Source organism: Stylophora pistillata, chromosome 9, assembly GCF_964205215.1.
Source record: "Stylophora pistillata chromosome 9, jaStyPist1.2, whole genome shotgun sequence".
In the NCBI taxonomy this organism is placed as follows: domain Eukaryota; kingdom Metazoa; phylum Cnidaria; class Anthozoa; order Scleractinia; family Pocilloporidae; genus Stylophora; species Stylophora pistillata.
This window is the reverse complement of record NC_142527.1, coordinates 4,288,040-4,307,566: the sequence shown is the minus strand read 5'-3', so window position 1 is coordinate 4,307,566 and position 19,527 is coordinate 4,288,040. Positions and strand designations below refer to the sequence as shown.

At 40.1% G+C, this 19,527-nt stretch overlaps 1 protein-coding gene and 1 long non-coding RNA gene across 2 annotated transcripts; one reads left to right on the top strand and one right to left on the bottom strand.

Moving 5' to 3' along the window:
- Positions 1–7,127: 7,127 nt before the first annotated feature.
- Positions 7,128–10,752, bottom strand: LOC148722868 (uncharacterized). Its single transcript, XR_015991778.1, has 3 exons — positions 10,558–10,752; positions 9,549–9,585; positions 7,128–8,424 (listed from the first exon to the last, which is right to left on the bottom strand). It is a non-coding gene; the product is annotated as an uncharacterized LOC148722868 (long non-coding RNA).
- Positions 10,753–13,989: 3,237 nt separating this feature from the next.
- LOC148722867 (uncharacterized) lies at positions 13,990–17,088 on the top strand. Its single transcript, XM_088733420.1, has one exon. The coding sequence runs from the start codon at positions 13,990–13,992 to the stop codon at positions 14,608–14,610; it is 621 nt and encodes a 206-aa protein (XP_088589546.1). The 3' UTR covers positions 14,611–17,088.
- Positions 17,089–19,527: the final 2,439 nt, after the last annotated feature.

The window sequence follows — 19,527 nt, the reverse complement described above, 5'->3', positions numbered from 1 at the left end:
TACTTTAAGGTCACCTGGACAACCATCATACATGCTTTCTCCAAGGGAATTTTATATTCTAAAATATTCTTAACTCGCCACGGTTGTGACAGCCTCATTTCCACTTGAAAAATAAAATAATTTAGGCTAATACACCTAAGGAATGTATTTCACATATTTCTACTTTAAAAACTTTTAGTAACGAAACAACACAGGAAAGATCGCCATTGAAGACAAAGTTCTAGTTGTGGCTTTGGTTCAAATTCTTCTTCTTTGATAACTGCTATAGTTTCTTTGAATGTATGCAACTTAGTAATTAACCGAATTGAATCATCGATTTCAACGGAACTATTAGAGCAAACGCAACGACAAACACACCAAAGTACAATTCGATTGTAACAGAGATGAAATAATTCTTGAAAAGTCGGTCTTGATTAAACGAGGGTATACACATTTCCCAGTAAGGAATTTCAGTCAGGAGTAATTTGCACAATTCCTTCGGATGAGAGAATGCCTGATGTTGCACGAGTAAACAAGTCAGTACTAACTTTCAAATCCCGTGAACCGATTAAGTTATCAAACTTAACGCGAATATATTGTTTGGTTTATGACATCGACGTTCAAAAGCTTTTTTGAGGCACCGTATTACTGCCCCTTGATGCACTTTGTATCTGGGATTACCACTTTCGGTGTTGAAAAACTTTCTTCTGAAAACATCAGTTTAATCCTTTTTAATGCCTACCACATGATCACCGCCCGCGTCAAAAAGAAGGAAAAGTTGAGACAAACCAACTCAGAGTCGACTTCAACAACCTACTTTTCTGTATCCCATCAATCTCTCGGGCTTGTAACAATCTAACACAGGCAAGTAATACATGCAAATTGTTCTTTGGCTTTCGATTTGAATAGCGAAATAAAATCCTTTATGATCGATTTTCGCATCATTCCATCAAATGTCGGACCTGCATGAAGCGGTCACCGACGGGGAATGGCCATGTAATATAGGTTGACCATTTAAAACTGGTTCCACAGACTAAGGGTATCATGAAAAAAAAAAAAAGAAAAAAAGAAATGATAAACAAGGCCACTATATGTTATAGTTGACCAATCAATGTACAGAATCTCGCTCGAAAATACTACTTACTTTGATTTTGAAAGAGAAACATGGTTTAAAAACTACCTGAAAGTTTATTCTTAGTTTTATTTGAGCTTCCGTTGACCTCTTAATACAGGTAGAGGACAATAAAAAACAGGCCGTTGGGACTTATATTCTCCTGATATGTAGGAAATGCTAAGCACTCATTTGAAACATCAAATAAATAATGACACGAAACTTACATTTGAACATAGCTCATTTCGAAGAAAATATAATTGTCTCTTTGAAATTAATCTATCCACCGGCTAAAGTTTATCATTACTTGATTGCTAATAATTCATCCTCTTTTTACCGAGGACGACTGGATACTTGCATCGACGCGATCATTTTCAAAGCTATTTCGTAGAGAAAAGCGGTCTCATTTAAAAAAAAAGAAAATATCACTTTGGGTTCGCAACGTGCTGGAGGTAACTCAAAAACGCGGTTCGCTCACTTGACCTAATTACTTAATTGCGTATACGATGAATATCAAAATTCTCTTGTCAATTTAAAAGTTTTTGAATCTAATGTGCAGAGCACATTCAAATGCCATTGGCCTATTGCACCCAGGTCACGCTGCACATGAATCACAGTAAGTAGTTGGTGTTGCTATTATGCATATTATGTTTTGTTTTGCCGTTGTTATTTCAAATTTCAAATGTTTGACAGGAGTAGTTAATTTGACCTATGATTGGTCCAGGTGTTTCTTTTCCTTTTGTTATTCAAACTTTCTTTTATGGAATTAGCATATATATATATACAGAATAAAAAGGTACACCCAACGATGAGCTCCCAGTAGAAGGATCCAAGGAGGATACAGTGCTTCAATGTAAATTTGAAGTAAGTGTAAAACGATGAAACATGAAGCAAAAGGGATTTTTAGTTTTTAGCTTTTATGTAAAATACCTTCCACCTGAAGAAGGCCGACGACCGAAACGTCGCTACATGAAAGCTGGAACAGTTAGAAGTTTGCTTCATGTTTCATCGTTTTACAATCGTGTAAAAAACATTAGGTTATGGGCCCAGGAGTACGTGAATGAAACATGGAGGAAAAGTTGTCGATCGACAAACTTAACGGGAGCAATTGGAACACTTGGAAATTTCAAATGAAACATTTACTGTTGGCGAAAGGATTATGGAGCTTGGTAGAAGGGATTAGAAGTCCTCGCACACGATGCAACTCCATCGGCACAAGCACTTCACCAATCGAGGCTACAAAAGTCGTTCTCGACAATTGTGTTGGCGATTGATAGCGCTCCAAAGCAAGCGTGAGATGCGTAAAGGAAACATTTTGAACGAGAGACACTCGCGAACAAACTATTTTTAAAGAAGAGTTATTTTCGTTCCGAAATGAAAGAAGGTACACCGGTGGAACAACATTTGAAGCTCATGAAAGATATCACCGATAAACTTGCTGCGATTGGAGCGCCCATTTCCGAAGAGGATCAAGTTGTGACTTTGTTAGGAAGTTTGCCGAGAAGCTTCGCGACCCTTGTCACTGCTATCGAGGCAAGAGTGAATGGAGTTAGCCTGGATTATGTCCAGCAAGCACTCATTCGCGAAGAAATGAATAAAGGCTGATAGTTTCGAAAGAAACTGTTTGGGACTGCGTCGGTGGGAGTAACGAAATCATTTGGATATATCGTTAGCCCTTTCGCTCCGACGAAGGGCTAACGCTCGAAACGTCAGCTTTTGTAATCATTACGGTGGCTAATTTACCATTTCAACTTCGTTGATATATCCAAATTATCACGAAGAAATGAAGCAATCTGAGCTATCCGGTCAGTTGAATGAAGCTGAATCAGCGCTAACGGGGGTCGTTAGGAGAGATACACCACGCGATCGGCCAACATGTTTTGGATGTGGTGCTTCGGGTCATATTCGCCGTAATTGTCCAAGCGATCCGCCCCGTAAGCAGTTGACATGTTCGAATGCGGTGATGTGGGTCATATTCACCGTAATTGTCCAAGCGATCCGCCTCGTAAGCAGTTGACATGTTCGAATGCAGTGATGTGGGTCATATTCGCCGTAATTGTCCAAGCGATCCGCCCCGTAAGCAGTTAACATGTTCGAATGCGGTGATGTGGGTCATATTTGCCGTTATTGTCCCGAGAAATTTAAATGGCACAAAGCAAAAATAGTCGACGGTGACGGACGCCGACCGAGTAATTTTGACTTCGAAGGTGAAGACGTTTGTTACTGGGTTTCTGGCGTCTGTTTAGAGCGTGGAGTCTACAAACAAAAATTGTTGTCCATGGGTTATCGACTCGGGCGCCTTAAGTCATATGACAACAAAAAAGCACGTTTTGGTGAATTTCCAGGAATTTGCCTAGCCTGAAAATGTCGCGCTAGGTGATGGTCGAATGAATATGCTGTTCCAGCAACCGAATCCAAGAAAGCAGTTTTATATGATGTCCTGTACGTGCCTAAACTCACTTGCAACCTGTTTTCTGTAAGAGCTGCAGTTTCTAAGGGCAACACTGTAGAGTTTGGTCCCCAAAAATGTTGTATTTGGGATGGAAATGGAGAGCTTCGTGGAATCACTGGATCACTGGTTGATAAACTCTATCAACTTGACTGTCAATTTGCAACGACTACGGACACTGCGCATGTCTCAGTTGAGTCATCTCAGGGTAGCAACTTATGGCATCAACGTCTTGAACACGTACATGAGCTACGCCTCAAGAAATGTGTCGAGAGTGAATCTGTACGAAGGATTAACATCAAGGAAATGACTGAACTGTCCTTCTGCGAAGTATGTTTGGCAAGAAAGATGTGTAGAAAACCGTTTCCCGCAGTGGGAGGGATCCGCTCGACGCGAAGACTAAAGCTCGTGCACAATGACGTCTGCGGTCCTATGCACACGCCATCGATTGGAGGAGCAGAGTATTTTGTTACGTTTATTGATGATTACACTAGGTGCTGCGCTGTACACTTCATGAAACACAAGTTAGAAGTGTCGGAGAAGTTTACAGAATTTGAAGCTTCAGTTACCAACGATGTCGGTAAAGCAGTAGGAACTTTGCGAATGGATAATTGCGGCGAGTATTTGTCTACTGAATTGCGGAACTATTTGAAGGAGAAAGGAATTAAACATGAGCTGACGGTACCACACTCACCCCAACAGAACGGTGTAGCAGAGAGAATGAATCGGACTTTGATCGAGCCGGCACGTTTGATGATCACGCATGCGGCATTGTCGGACGACAGTCTTTTGGGCTGAAGCCGCTTCTACAGCTACCTATGTGAGAAACCGCCTTCCCACGACGTCGCTAAAAGAGAATGAAACTCATTATGAGCGGTGGTATGGAAGGAAACCAGATGTGGGCCACTTGCGTGTATTTGGGTGTATGGCCTATGCCCACGTACCAGACAGTGAACGACGAAAGCTTGACAAGAAATCGAGGAAGATGCGTTTTGTGAGCTACAGCTTAACGTCTAAGGGATATCGTCGTTTTGATGAGAGGAACCGAAAGATGTATATCCGAAGAGATGTGGACTTTAATTAAAACGATTTAGGCTAGAAGCGAGCCATGACAACAGAGCCAGACCCAAGCTGCAAGGAAGCAGAGCAAAACAAAGTAATTCCTAGAAAAGATGAAGGAGAACAAGAAGAAATGAAGAATTTAGAAGGAGACTCGCCAGGGGAACCTTGACGGTCAGTAAGAACACGAAAAGCACCAGTCAGATATGGTTATGACGAATACGCAGACACGGCAACTCACCGCCTACAACATGTCGCACATCATCTTTCTTGGATTGATGAACCTACATCTATACAAGAAGCAAGATCAGGTGATCATGCTGCAGAGTGGAAAGTCGCGAAGAATTTAGAATACAATTCGCTGATTGAAAACAAGACATGGTAGTTGGTTGAATTACCTCCGGGTCGAAAAGCTGCTGGATGCAAATGGGTGTTTAAACTGAAACACTCCTGCGACAGTACAGAGGAACGATTCAAAGCACGCCTAGCGGCCAAGGGCTACACCCAGAAATATGGTATTGACTACGATGAAACCTTTTCGCCCGTATTTCGTTTCTCTTCAATACGTTGTTTGCTAGCGTTTGCAGTTCAGAATGATTTGCTGATTCACCAGATGGACGTAGAAACAGCTTTTCTCAACGACAAACTTGATGATGAAATTTACATACAGCAGCAGGAAGGATACGTGAAACCTGGGAGGAGCATCTGGTATGCAAGCTAGAGAAGTCACTGTGTGGGTTAAAGCAGCCTTCCTGTTGTTGGAACAAAGTTTTTCGGGAGTGCATTGAGAAGATTGGTTTTATTCAAGCCTCTGCAGATCCCTGCGTATTTATCAGAAAGGATGCATTAACTATCATTGGAGCTCACGTTGACGATCTGATGATTCTAGCGAGAAACATCACGGAGATCAGAAGTGTCAAGAACAGTCTAAAGCTGCAGTTTAAGATGAAAGATATGGGAGAGCTGGATTATTATGTCGGAGTCTGTATCGTTCAAGATGTGACAAACAAGTAAGTTTTCGTTCATCAAGGGCACTATGTCAGTCGAAAATATGCTCGAGAAGTTTGGGTAAACAGTAGCAAAACCGGTGTCTACACCTGCTGATTTGAATGTCAAGCTGAAAAAGGAAGATGGTTTTAACAGACCGGTTGATGTGATCTGGTATCAATCGATTGTAGGAAGTCTACTTTATGCTGCAATCACAACTCGTCCAGACATCGCCCAAGCAGTGGGAGTTGTGTCGAAGTTCTGTGCCAATCCGACACAAAATCATTTAACAGCAACAAAACGAGTCCTCAGATATCTGAAAGCAACTGCATATCTTGGATTGAGTTACAAGAAATGTGCTGATGGAAATTTGATTGGTTATTCAGATGCAGATTGGGCGGGTGATATGGATGACTGTCATTCTACCTCTAGAAACGTGTTCTGATGGGCGTGTGGGGCAGTAAGTTGGCTAAGCAAAAAGCAGGTTACCGTCGCATTGTCGACAACAGAAGCAGAGTATGTAGCACTCAGTACGGCCATTCAGGAAGCAATCTGGCTTCGAAGGTTTTTGGCAGACATGGGAGAATCTCCCGAGGGACCAACTGAAATATATGAAGACAACCAAGGGGCTATTTCCATGGCTAAGAATCCCGTGGGCCATGCCAGGACCTAGCACATCGATAAACGTTAACACTTCGTTCGCGAAAGAGTACAAGATGGAGTGCTCACCTTGAAATACATTGGTACGGACGAGATGATTGCTGACATCCTAACGAAACCTTCGCCTAAACACCGCTTTGAGAAAATTTTTGCTAAGCTAGGCATGAAAACTGTCAAATAAGCGACGTCAAAAGTGGGAGTGTTGTTATTATGCATATTATGTTTTGCCGTTGTTATTTTAAATTTGAAATATTTCACAGGAATAGTTAATTTGAACTATGATTTGTCGAGGTGTTTCTTTTCCTTTTGTTATTCAAACTTTCCTTTTTTAAGAATTAGCATGTATATATATATATATATGTATTTTGTTTTTTCTCTCTGTTGTGGTAACCGTTTTTTGGATGTGAGCGGAATAAAAAGAACCAGAAGTTTACTTAAATCGTGTAAAAAATTTACCCTCACCTCGCTTTGTCACTCGTCCCAAATCTTCCCCTCATTCAGAATGACGACCGAATATTTGCCGCGCTGAATCTCGCGCTTGAAAACACAAACTAGCGCTTGCAAGCAGGCTGTTTCACATTTTGCAATAAAATGGTTCACCTCTCATTTTTCTTCTTCTGTATGTCTTTTGTCAAAGCTTTTATTTTCTTTACATTTTAATTAGATCAGGCTATTGTATTGACTTTTTTTGTTTCTAACGGGATCACTTGGGGTCCTCTTTTAAAAGACATCTTGTGGTCCTTAGACCACCTGCTAAGCTGTCTTTTACACCGGCAAGAAAATATGATCAGTTGATATTCTCATGACGCTGGCTAAGTGTGGAGAAGGCCTAAGAGGCTAATATATTTCTTTCTTTTTATTTTGCTTTGAATTTTGGACAAATCGTAAAACGAGGTTGATAAAAAAGGTTGGTTGTTACTTACTGCATACAGAGACGTCACAAGCCAAATGATGACGGAGCATTTTCGCGTTCGTAATCACGGGTTTTCTTAATATCTCTAAGATGATCGTCACTCCTAAGCGTTCTACAGAGCGCATAAACAGGATCGCCTTTTAAAAGTTATATTCAACTGTACTTGACGTTGTGTGTTTCCAGTTTCCTATTTTACGTTTCAAATTTGCAACCTAAGCACCTCGTTCTCGTTCAGATTGATTTGTTAGCCTCGCCAGTTTCGCTTCCTTCCAGATGACTCAATTTTCTATTGCAGTGAGGGATTTCGCTTCTACTGACTCAAGTTGAATGTTGAGAGCTGTTATTTACAGACCTCTCAAGAAAAAAAAAAAACAGACAAACTGATTAATTCTAGGTCTCTCCTGGTAGCATCCATAATTTACATAACTCATCCTTGTTTATTAAAAACACTTGCCACTGACGCACAGGGTATGTAAATTTGATTGAAGTTTATCATCCAATCGACAAAACGTGTTCTTTCAGCTCTAACTTGAGAATACAAAATCATATTAAAAAAAGGTTATTCCCAGTAATCCACTTCAGTTACCCGAACAAATCTGAATGATACCTTGTATCAACGGTAGCAGCGATATCAAAGCATTCTTTACATGTCACGGTTGTGATTTTCACTTTGTTTCCATTTAATAAAATCGGAACTGTGAAATATTATCATCAATATCTAATTAGCCTTTTAACTAAGTCTTTCACTAAAGTCTTTTTCAGATATTTTAATTTAGAAACTTGTCGTGATAACAACAGTTGCACGTAATCTTTGCCATCAAAGCGGCCGACAGATGTCTCCGCACATCTCAGTTTTATTCTGAAATAGTTCAAATAGTTTTACTGCTTTAATAACTGCAGTAGCTCCCTTAAAGATGTGTACTATTAATCGCAAATTTTGTAAGTAATGTAATGGGAAACAGATCCAATTAATTATCGAGTAATAGTAACAATAAAGCGATGAAAATGCCATTGAGTCCTTCGAAGAAAACTTATCAAACATGAATAATCCGTGCTGCTTCAATGAGAGATTACAATTGACGAGGTAAATGGGCTTTTAAATAACAACAACTGTATCATGATTACTTTGTAAAATTTAAAACAAACTCTATATTTTATGTGTCTTCAAAATTCTCTAATTTTTGGCAAGTTCTTTATTGAAAGTTAATGAATCAAGGATTACCATGGCCATGCCCCCAGCTCTCTCACAAACCAAGATTCCGCCGCCTGAGACACAAAACTCGATTAGTGTTCTCAAAATACCACCTATGCAAATATTAATATGGCCCATCACTCCAGTCTAGTTTGATTTTGCATCTAACTTCTTGATGAAGGAAAATGGTGATCGGGTTTTCTAAATGGTTTGATTTAAAGTCACTTAGACATATCATATTTACTTTCTCCTAGGGAATTTTCAATTCTTTACTATTCTTAACTCGCTACGGCTGCGACAGCTTGATAATAATATAATAATAATATAGATCGATTTCTATAGCGCATTTCCAAACGCTCTAACGCGCTTTACAACACTGTGCGGGGAACTTTTCCAGACTGCCGGCGGCAGTTTACAATTAATAAAGGAGCAATTTTTACAGATGCCCCCTCCCCCCCTTCCCAGTAAACAGGCCAGACCACATCACAGTAATCTCGTGATGTGGTTAATCTCGTGATGTGATTACCACTTTAAAAAATCCAAGCTAATTTCATTTTCATTTATGCTTAATATACCTAAGTAATATGTTTCATATATTTCTACTTTAAAAGCTTGTAGTTACGAAACAACACAGGAAGGATCGCCATTGAAGAGAAAGTTGTAGTTTTGACTTTCGTTCAAATTGTTCTGCTTTGATAACTGCAGCTGTAGTTTCTTTGGATGCATACAAATTATTAATTAACAGAGTTGAATCATCGATTTTAATGAAACTATTAGAGCAAACGCAACGATAAACCAGAGTACAATTCGATTGTAACAGAGATGAGATAATTATTGAAACGTCGGTTCTGATTAAATGAAGGTGTGTACATTTCCCAGGATGGAATTTCAGTCAGGAAAATCTGCGCCACTCCTTTAGATGAGAGAGCGCCTGATGTTTCACGAGTAAACGAGTCATTATCTAACAAATCCCGTGAACTGATTAAGTGATCAAACTTAGCACGAATACTGTGTTTGGTTTGTGACATCGACAGTCAAAAGTTTTTTGAGGCAACGTATCGCTGCCAGTTGATGTACTTTGTATCTAGGATTACCACTTACGGTTTCAGAAAAACTTAGTCTGACAACATCAGTTTAATCCTTCATTCGCTTTTGATAAAAGAACTTTCATCAAACGTTGTGAAGAGTTTGTACTTACCACTTCAAATTTTATATGTCAGCCATATTATCACCATCTGCATCGAAAAGAAGGAAAAGTTGAGAGAGACCAAGTCAGAGTCGACCGCAACAAACTCGTTTGCTGTATCCCATCAAGCCCTTGGGCTTGTAACAACCAAGTGCAAGACATATTGCTTGCGTGTAGACGTCTCTTATTTCCTTTGTTGCACGCGGGAAAAGGGACGTCAGGAAATAGGAGACGTCTGTACGCAGGCAAGAGACTCAACACGATGAAAATTCGGTCACCATAATGGACAGTTGAAGATCTGGGACAAGTGGCAAAGCGAGGGGGAGGGGAAGAAGAACTTCCCCCCTCCCCCTCGCCTTGTCGCTCGTCCCAAATCTTCCACCCGTTCAGAATGGCGACTGAATATTCGCCGCGCTGAATCTCGCGCTTGAAAACAAACTACCGTCTGCAAGCAGGCTAATGTTTAATATTTCGAAATTAAATGCTTCACCTCTCGTTTTTCTCCCTCTATATGTCTTTTGTCGATGTTTCTATTTTCTTTACATTTTAATTAGCTCGGGCTATTGCACTGACGTTTTTTGTTTCCAAGGGGATCATTTGGGGTCCTCTATTAAAAGGTATCTTGTGGGCCTAAGACCACCTGCTAAGATGTCTTTTACGCAAGCAAGAGAATACGAACAGTTGATATTCTCATGACGCTGGCTACGTGTGGAGGCCTAATAGGGCTCGCAAATTTTTTTCTTTTTATTTTGGTTTGAATTTTGGACGAATCGTAAGATAAGGTTGATAAATAGGGTTGGTTGTTACTTATTGCATTCAGAGACGTCACAAGCCAAATGATGACGGAGCACTTTCCCGATCGTAATCACGACTTTTCTTAATATCTCAACGGCGATCGTAACTCCCAAGCGTTCTCCAAAGTGTATTTAAAGGGTCGTGTTTTAAAAGTTATATTCAGCTGTATTTTACGTTGTGTGTTTCCAGTTTCCTATTTCAAATTTAAAATTTGTAACCTAAGCACCTTGTTCTCGTTGAGATTGATTTGTTAGCCTCGCTAGTTTCGCTTCCATCCAGATGACTCAATTTTCTATTGCAGCGATGGACATCGCCTCTACTGACCCAAGTTGAATGTTGAAAGTTGTTATTTAAAGACCTCTCAAGAAAAGAAAACCAGGCAAACTGAATAATTCTAAGTCTCTCCTGGTAGCATCCATAACTCATGCTTGTTTATTAAAAACACCTGCCACTGACGCACAATGTATGCAAATTTGAGTGAAGTTTACCATCCAATCGACAAAACGTGCTCTTTCAGCTCTAACTTAGAATAAAACTCCTATTAAAAAAGGCCATTCCCAACAATTCCACTTCAGTTACCCGAACAAATCTGAATGATACCTTGTATCAACTGTTACAGCGATATCAAAGCATTCTTTACATGTCACGGTTGTAATTTTCACTTAGTTGCGATTTGATAAAATCGAAACTGGAAATATTATCATCAATATCTAATTAGTCCTTTTAACTAAGTCTTTCACTATAGTCTTTTTCAGGTATTTTAGTTTGGAAACTTGTCGTGACAAAAACAGTTGCACTTAATCTTTGCCATAAAAGCGGCCGACAGATGTCTCCGCACATCTCAGTTTTAGTGTACATTTCCCAGGATGGAATTTCAGTCAGGAATAATCTGCGCCCCTCCTTCGAATGAGAGAGTGCCTGATGTTGCACGAGTAAACGAGTCATTATCTAACAAATCCCGTGGACTGATTAAGTTATCAAACTTAGCACGAATACTGTGTTTGGTTTGTGACATCGACAGTCAAAAGTTTTTTGAGGCAACGTATCGCTGCCAGTTGATGTACTTTGTATCTAGGATTAACACTTCCGGTTTCAGAAGAACTTAGTCTGATAACATCAGTTTAATCCTTCATTCGCTTTTGATAAAACGGAACTTTCATCAAACGTTGTGAAGAGTTTGTACTTACCACTTCAAATTTTATATGTCAGCCATATTATCACCATCTGCATCGAAAAGAAGGAAAAGTTGAGAGAGACCAAGTCAGAGTCGACCGCAACAAACTCGTTTGCTGTATCCCATCAAGCCCTTGGGCTTGTAACAATCTAGCACAGGCAAGCAACACGTGCAAATTGCGCTTTGGCTTTTAGTTTGACCCGCGAAATGAACAATTTTCGCATAATTCCGTTATGTGGGCGAGACAAAAACAATTGCAGTGTATCAAGAAATGGAAAAGAAATAAAAAAGAATGAAAGGTATAATATGAAAGCTCAGACGAGCATATCAAGTCTTGCTTGATTTATGTGCCGCGCTGTTCGAATCAAAATAGTAATTTTGCACCATTTAACGAATACAGTACAATATAAGGTGTTTCCTTCATGTTTATTTGGAAAGAATCAAGAAGACTGCAAAAATGACTTTTGTGTTTTCCCTGGATCCTTCCCGACTAAAGAGACCAGCCACTCACGTGGACGTAATATAGCGGAGAGACTGTTTTACGTCAGAAATCAACCACTGTTGAGACCACTATTTTACGTCAGAAATCAACGGAAGATAGTCGAAATTAATGCTAATCACGGTGTCCATGTACTCTGATAGTCCTATCACTGTAATAGGATCGAGGCGCTTATTGGGATACGAGTGTTTATGGGGGGGGGGCTTATTCATAAAAATCTAATTCAAGGGGGTGCTTATCAGAGAGGGGGCGCCTATTGGAACGCGAGAGCTAAAGCGAATCATTACAGTAATTTATTTGTTAATTCATCCCCTTTTTTGCCAAGGAGGAACAGCGTTGAAAATTGGATTTTGCAAGCGATTAGCATCTTCTTTTATAGGATTACGTAATCGATTCAAGTGACTTCTGAGATCGAAGTCAGTTGGCCCCTCGCGCTTTTCGTGCAGCAGTCGTTTGGAATAGAGCCCCAAATGATCTCTTCAGAGTCTAAAAATCTCGAAAGATGCTGAATTCTCGATTACAGTCAAGAATAAAGTCTTGGAAGTTCTGGGAATATTTTCGTTTCTTGCATTAATATTTTCGTCGATGCTGCCATTTATATCGCAAAGACAAGTCTTATTTACGAAAAAATCGTGTTGGGTTTACCCGACTCAGAAAAGACCATCCAAACTGATGATGATAAAACACTCGCTTCTTACTTTTTCCCATGAACATCATTTTAAGAATAGCGGGAGCTAAGGAAAATAATTCTTTTGTTTCCTATGTCCATCCACTGCCCCATTTTGTTTTCAGTTGTCTTTCCCTTGTCGCAAGAGAGTACCATCAAACTGAGTTCAGAAACAATCCTCCAGCCGATTTACTCTAATGATCACCCTTATTCTTCCCTTAATTACTTCTTTCAGTTTCATAACCACGTTTGTTTCATTCTGTGTTTGCGGCCTTTTTGTTAAGTACGTAAAAAATACTTCAAATTCAATGCAATGTATCACACCGGATACGTAACAGTTGCCATTATACTAGAAAGATAATATTTACATATCACGAAATCTACTGTTTGCGAGAGTTGTGTTTTAAACACGTACGTTCGTGATTCTACTTGTTATGTTGCAGTTCATTATATCGCACTCTACATGATTTAGAATGACGATCTCACAAATCTACTTCCTCTGTCTATTATTTTTCATCTCATTGCGTAACTTAGGCGCCCGCTTGACGGTACCTGCAGTGCTGCAGGTTACTTAAAGCAAGCGGTTTGTTCATAATTTCACAATTTCGAGTGTAATGGACATAAAAATACTAGGGTCACATTAAAGGTTTTTTAATCGAATGTCCAGAGTCATGAGAGGACACACGGGGCTTACACTGTAAGTATCCCAGAGAGCTTCATACAATTCCTTGTATGGAATTGTATGGAGCTTTTTTAGCGCTAGTCGTGGCGCGGCGGGTGTTGTCACGTATGATCCTTACGAGGATTAAAGAACCGCTTGATTGTAGATTCAACCAGTGGCTTGGGGTATTTCAAGGTATGAAAAAAACCCTTCTATGGCGGTCACATTCCTCCGATAAGAATAACCAGTTAGAAGATAATTGATAAGCGCGATCCACAATAGTGTTAACTAGGCTGCGCTTGTACTTAATGTCAGCACGACTTTGGAAATGCAGAAGGAGACCCGTGTTGGTTCTTTTGGTGTACACCTTGCTTTTAATCTTTGGTGCACGGTTAAGTGATTTAGTTCCGAAAAAGGGAAGGGATCCTACCCGTCGACTTCCATGGTAAACTTGAGGGAAGGATGGGGGGAGTTGAGGGTATCTAGAAACTGTCCAGCGGTTTTCCTATCAGGCATTACGGTCAGGGTGTCATCGACGTACCTCCACGACAAGGATTTCATTGTTATCCCAAAACCGGATAAAGGGTCCGGTGTTATTGTTATGCAGCTACAAAAAACAACTTTTTCAGTTTGACGGTGTTTTACACGAACAAACGAATGGAGTCGCTGTGGGCTCTCCCCATGGTCCGTTGCTGGCCAACGTCTTCATGTGCTCGATTAAGGAAAACCTCGAACAGCACGGTCAATTGCCGCGGTATTACTGCAATAGGAAAACCCTGCCCATCACCTGATGTACCATCGGAGACTGTGAGAGTAGTTTTACCCTTCAAAGACCAGTCTTCCGTGGCCAATTATGTTAAACAACAACTGAACAACCTAAGTTCCAAGTTGAACGTCAATGTTCAACCCGTGTTTGTAAGCCCTAAGCTTGAGCAAGAACTGAAACGACACGAGATTAAGCCTCCTATTGTCAACCTACAATGTCTCGTCTATGAATTTAAACGTAACCTGTGTGATGTAGGGTATGTGGGTTATACACGTGGTCACTTACACGAGCGCGTAGAAGGGCACACCAGAAAGTCATCTTCGATTTTCAAACATTATACCCTCCAACACAATAGTGAAATGCCTGAACGCTTCATTGAGCAATTTCACATCATCACAAAATCATGTAGCGGCAAATTTGATTGCCTCGTTAAAGAAATGTTATACATTCGCATGCGTAAACCAACACTGAACGTGCAAACAGATTCCATCCGCGCCAAGATGTTTGTTTAGGTCGTTTATTGCAATTTATGCTTATCTTATACCTTTCCTTAGTTGCAAGCTATTTAACTATTTTCTTAATAATGGAGTCATGATGATTGCGAAACGTCCAGCAGCAATAAATCTTTCCCGGGTTTTTAATTGAAAAGTCGGTCCTGATTAAGTGAAGATATATACATTTCCCAGGAGGGAATTTCAGTCAGGAAAAATTTGCGCCACTCCATCGGAAGAGAGGATGCCAGTTGTTGCACGAGTAAACGAGTCTTTAACTAACAAATCCTGTGAACTGATTAAATTATCAAACTTGACACGAATACTGTGCTTGGTTTTTGACATCGACTGTCAACCCAGATACAGGAAATTTTAACACTGCAGAAGGGAGAGTTTCCGTTTCTTGTCAGTGGCGAGCTTGTCTTTACAAATGTATTGATGCCTCACCTCTTGTGGTGCATGCACTAGGGAGGTCTGAGGCGGAAGTTTTCATTGGTTCCCACAGTCATGTGTTCATGTGCATCAGACTGAGGGATGGCAAAGTACTGTGGGAGAGTAGACTGGGGGACAGAATAGAATCCTCTGCAGCTCTTTCACTTTGTGGTAGATATGTTGTAGTGGGTAAGTATTGTATGTTGTTTTTAGATGCTAAGGAGTACACTGTGGGAGCAAACCAGGAATAAATTAGGCAAATATGGTAAACCTTGTGATTATGTTACAGGATCTGAATGTACACTTGAGTGTTTAAAGTACATGTATTGACCCTGTTTTCACTTTCTCTAGAGTGTTTTTTGCACTACCAATTTTAAATTTCCCAATGTAAGAATATGTATCCATTGTAAACATTCTTAGGAGAAAGGAGCCTGCTGCTTATCTCGTTATTCATTTCATTAATTCACTTTTCTTCCAAACCTTCCCCCACCCTTCCATCCCCTCCCTTCTTTTAGCTTAAACTGAGACAAATTAAACACCATGCCTTGCAAAAAATATAATTGACAATTTTTGGTTAAGCTTGAAAGCTAATATGGCCTCCTCTGTAATAGCTGGTTTTGTATGGGTCCTGGAATATTTGGAATTTTATATTGACATTTTTTAGGACTGGAATGTCCTGGAAAAAGGCTATGTGTCCTGGGAAGTCCCGAAAGTCTGCTTAACTCAAGCAATAAAGTTTTCAAAGTTTAGGTTCCAAGAAATGTATGTAGATTAAGTAAGGAAATTGATTTTAAAACCTTAAAGGTTTTGGAGGTGAAATTTGGAGCCCTGGAAAAATCAATCTGAGACCTAAGAACAAAAACCTTGGATAAGTCCCCGTAATAACGGGGACAATGATTTGCTCCCCATCTCATCAACTGAAACCTAATATATTTTGTTTCTAGGCTGCTATGATGGCCAAGTATATGTACTCAACCGCTTCACTAGTGAAACAAGTTGGACATTCCAACCAGGTGCAGCTGTGAAAAGTTCTCCCTGCATTGACCCACAGACTGGATTGGCCTAGGTGGGGTCACATGACCACCATTTGTACACCCTTGATGTTACAAACAGGGAGTGCATTGCTGTAATACACTGTGGTGGAGGATCTTGTTTCAGTTCTCCATGTATTAGTAAGAAACCACATCTAGTATTCATTGCTACGCTAACTGGCTGTCTTCTTGCCATTGATGCTACCAAACATACAGTCAGTATGTTTGGTAGCATCAGAAGTCAGTGTTTGCATCACCATTATTGACACCTATTGGTATAGTTTGTGCATGTGTCAATGGATTTGTTTATTGTTTTGAATGCCAAGGTAATAAGCTATGGGAGTTTGAGACTCAAGCTTCAGTGTTCTGTTCACCGACTTTGTACCAGAGTGAAAAACATGATTCCAGGTTCTCTAACTGTATTGTGTTTGGCTCTCATGACAAACATGTGTATTGCTTGTCACTAAATGGAGAGCTCTCATGGAGTTTTACAACTGATTGCATAGTGTATTCAAGTCCTTTTGTAGCCATGGTGAACAGCAATATATCCTGTAATGCAACATGTAATGCAAGGCATTGTGACAAGTGTGACACTCAACTGGCAGTGTTTGCTCTGTCAATTGTTGGAACCCTGTATATTCTGGATTTTTATTCAGGAGTTCTGTTAGCTCTTCATTCATTGCCTGGTGAAATATTTTCTTCACCTGTTGTAGTTGACAATCAAATTCTTATCGGCTGTAGGGACGACTATCTCTACTCACTTGAAATATTAAATGGAACCGAAAAGTAACTACTAGCATTATTGACTTAAAAAAAAGAATTCCCCTTTTACTTATCTAAAAGAAACACTTAGATTTTAATTTCAATAATTCCCAGACTGAATATTTTTTCTGCAGACGCGAGACTGAAAATATTGTAAATTACAAAGTTAAATTAGGATCCAAATTGGCAATGTAGTTGTTGTCATTTATGTTTTGAATTAGTCTTAATGGTTTATGAACCTGTTTAAGAATTAAAAGGCAAATTTTATATCAAACAGTGGCAAGATGAACTTAATCAGGAAACTTTTTTCCCAGTTAATATCCACATAAGAATATGCCATTAGCAAATTATATTCCTCAAGCCGATATTCTTATTTTAAACTTAGGGACCAGTCATGAGGGGAGAGGCTGTGACAATTTTAGGGGATCGCATGCTTTTCTTGGGAGTGGGGGATCAATCATCACTAACAGAGTGTAATGGGAGACAGTGTAGAAAATTGCCTGTCAATGAGCGAGACCAGTAAAATACCCCAGAGCCTTAGAGGGGGAAGGGAAGGGAGAGGGTACATAGGCAGATTTTATAGTGACACCCCCCCAACTCCTCTGACTCACCCCCCTCCCCCTCAGGTAAGAGTTATTGACTGGTGCCTGATTTGCCGATTTTGGCCTGGGTAATGATTGCCATGAAACGAGAAGAGTTTGGAATAACTTTTTACATCGTTCACTCACTGAAGGGTGAATTCCTTTTCTTCGCTTTCTTGACTGATCTTGACCAATAGAAAAATTACAGTGGAAGGAAGAATTCCTTTCATCAAAGTCTTCTACCTGTGAAGTATGGTAGCTTGGTAATGGTTGTTTTGTTCTTTCTCTAACCCAACCCTCCCAGAAAATGACTGTTCTTAGCATCTAGGTAAGTCGTAATCGAAACTTAGGTGACTGTAGTCATGTTTATTCTATCGAAGAGTACGTCAGATTAACTATTTACACGTCTCGTCTTTTCTTGGAGGAACCTCTGTTAAAAAAGGCAATTATTTATGCGGGTTTCCTGCATTACGATGTTTCGCCAAGGTGATTCGTTTCATCAATAGTTATGTCCTGAAAAATCTTTTACAGAGACGCAAAGGTACAAATGCGCTTTTGCAAAAGCTGCCCTAAACTACCATCATTTGAGGAAATTAACAACTTAATTGCTCCACCAAGACTTTTCTTACTTGCAGGGACAGTCACTTGGCTTTTTACATTGAATCCCTCCTACAGTGCGGCTTAAAAAGTTCTATCCTTGGGTTTCACCCACGTGACCAATACCTTAGCAACGGTTAATATCCGCCATCTTGGTGTCCCTCGAGCGTAAACAAACCGTATCTAACGAAGAGTTCATGTGAGAAAGAAGGGATGGTTTTATGCATTATTGTTGGCTGTTCGAGCAAAAGTGGAAAGTATAAAGACTAAGGATTTTTTCGTATAATAATTTAATAATTTTATTATCTCTATAGCGCAAAATTCATTATATATATGATCTAATGCGCTATACCTAAGATCATCACAAATCAAGGGGAAGAACAGGAGGAACTAGAAGTTGTTGTATGGTTCGAGGCTTGCGGCTGTTGTAGATCCTCGATTTTTTGGTCGAGCTTTTCTTTGAGCTTCTTAGCCGATGAGAAATCGATGTCTTTAGCCCTCGCATACGGCACGTCATTGACCTATGTCGGCAAAATCCATGAGCATTTTACCTGAGTGCAAGTAAGCTTGGGGTGTCACGAAAACTCACACCCCGAAAACTCAGACCTCAGACCTCAGACCCCGAAAACTCAGACTCCTCGAAAATTCAAGAGATAAACTCGACTCATGATCACTCCTGGTAATCCCGCGTGTATTTTGACCTTTTGGGTCTTGATCCAACTGAAGCAGCAAAAGCAAGGCCGCAAGTTGCACGTTTCGCAAAATCGTCCGATGGTTGAGTATTAAAACATTTTAGAGTGACACAAGACTTCATTTAGCTTAGATTTACCTCCATTTTTCCCGTTAATTTTGAACTTTTCATTCACAGTTAACGGGATCAAATGCGCTCGCTCCAACATCAAAGTATTAGAATGTGGCGTGATTTTGACGAGCCGAAAGGGACGTTTGTTTACCTTTTTGTACTTCGTTGCACAGATCCTTGTTGTCGCTCTGTTAAAATTCTTAAATATTTCGCGATAATAATGGATACAAACAGAGACTCGGCCCACCAGTCCCAAAATGAAGACAATTTTTCGACCCTTTGGCTAGAGTTCTTAAATGAGGCAGAAAGAGAAAAACAACGCGAAAGAAGACCCGGCATCAGCGCCGTCACGATTCGCTTCACTGAAGAATCACTCTTGATATTGTTGTCCGTCTTTCGCGTCGGATTTGTTGCATTATTCCACCGGTTATATTATAAAAAAAATTGGTTCATGCTTTATGCTATGCACTATCGAATTATGGAGCACTTCGAAAGCTTGGAGAACACTTCGAGGGACCTGAGTTTTCGGTGTCTGAGTTTTCGTGACACCCAGCGAGCTTGCCATGAATTCTAGTAGTTGCCTCAAACATAAATAAAACACTTGCGATATGTGAGTATGACTCAGCCAGTCCAGCTTTGCATCCCAAGCAATGGGCTGACTAAATAGTCCCATCGTTTTTGGAAATGACCCAAATGTTCACTAAAGGATCATTCATATGCTGTGAATGCCAAA

Excerpts from the sequence above, each read along its gene's own strand:
- LOC148722867 (XM_088733420.1), top strand. The coding sequence starts at position 13,990 with ATGGAGTCGCTGTGGGCTCTCCCCATGGTCCGTTGCTGGCCAACGTCT.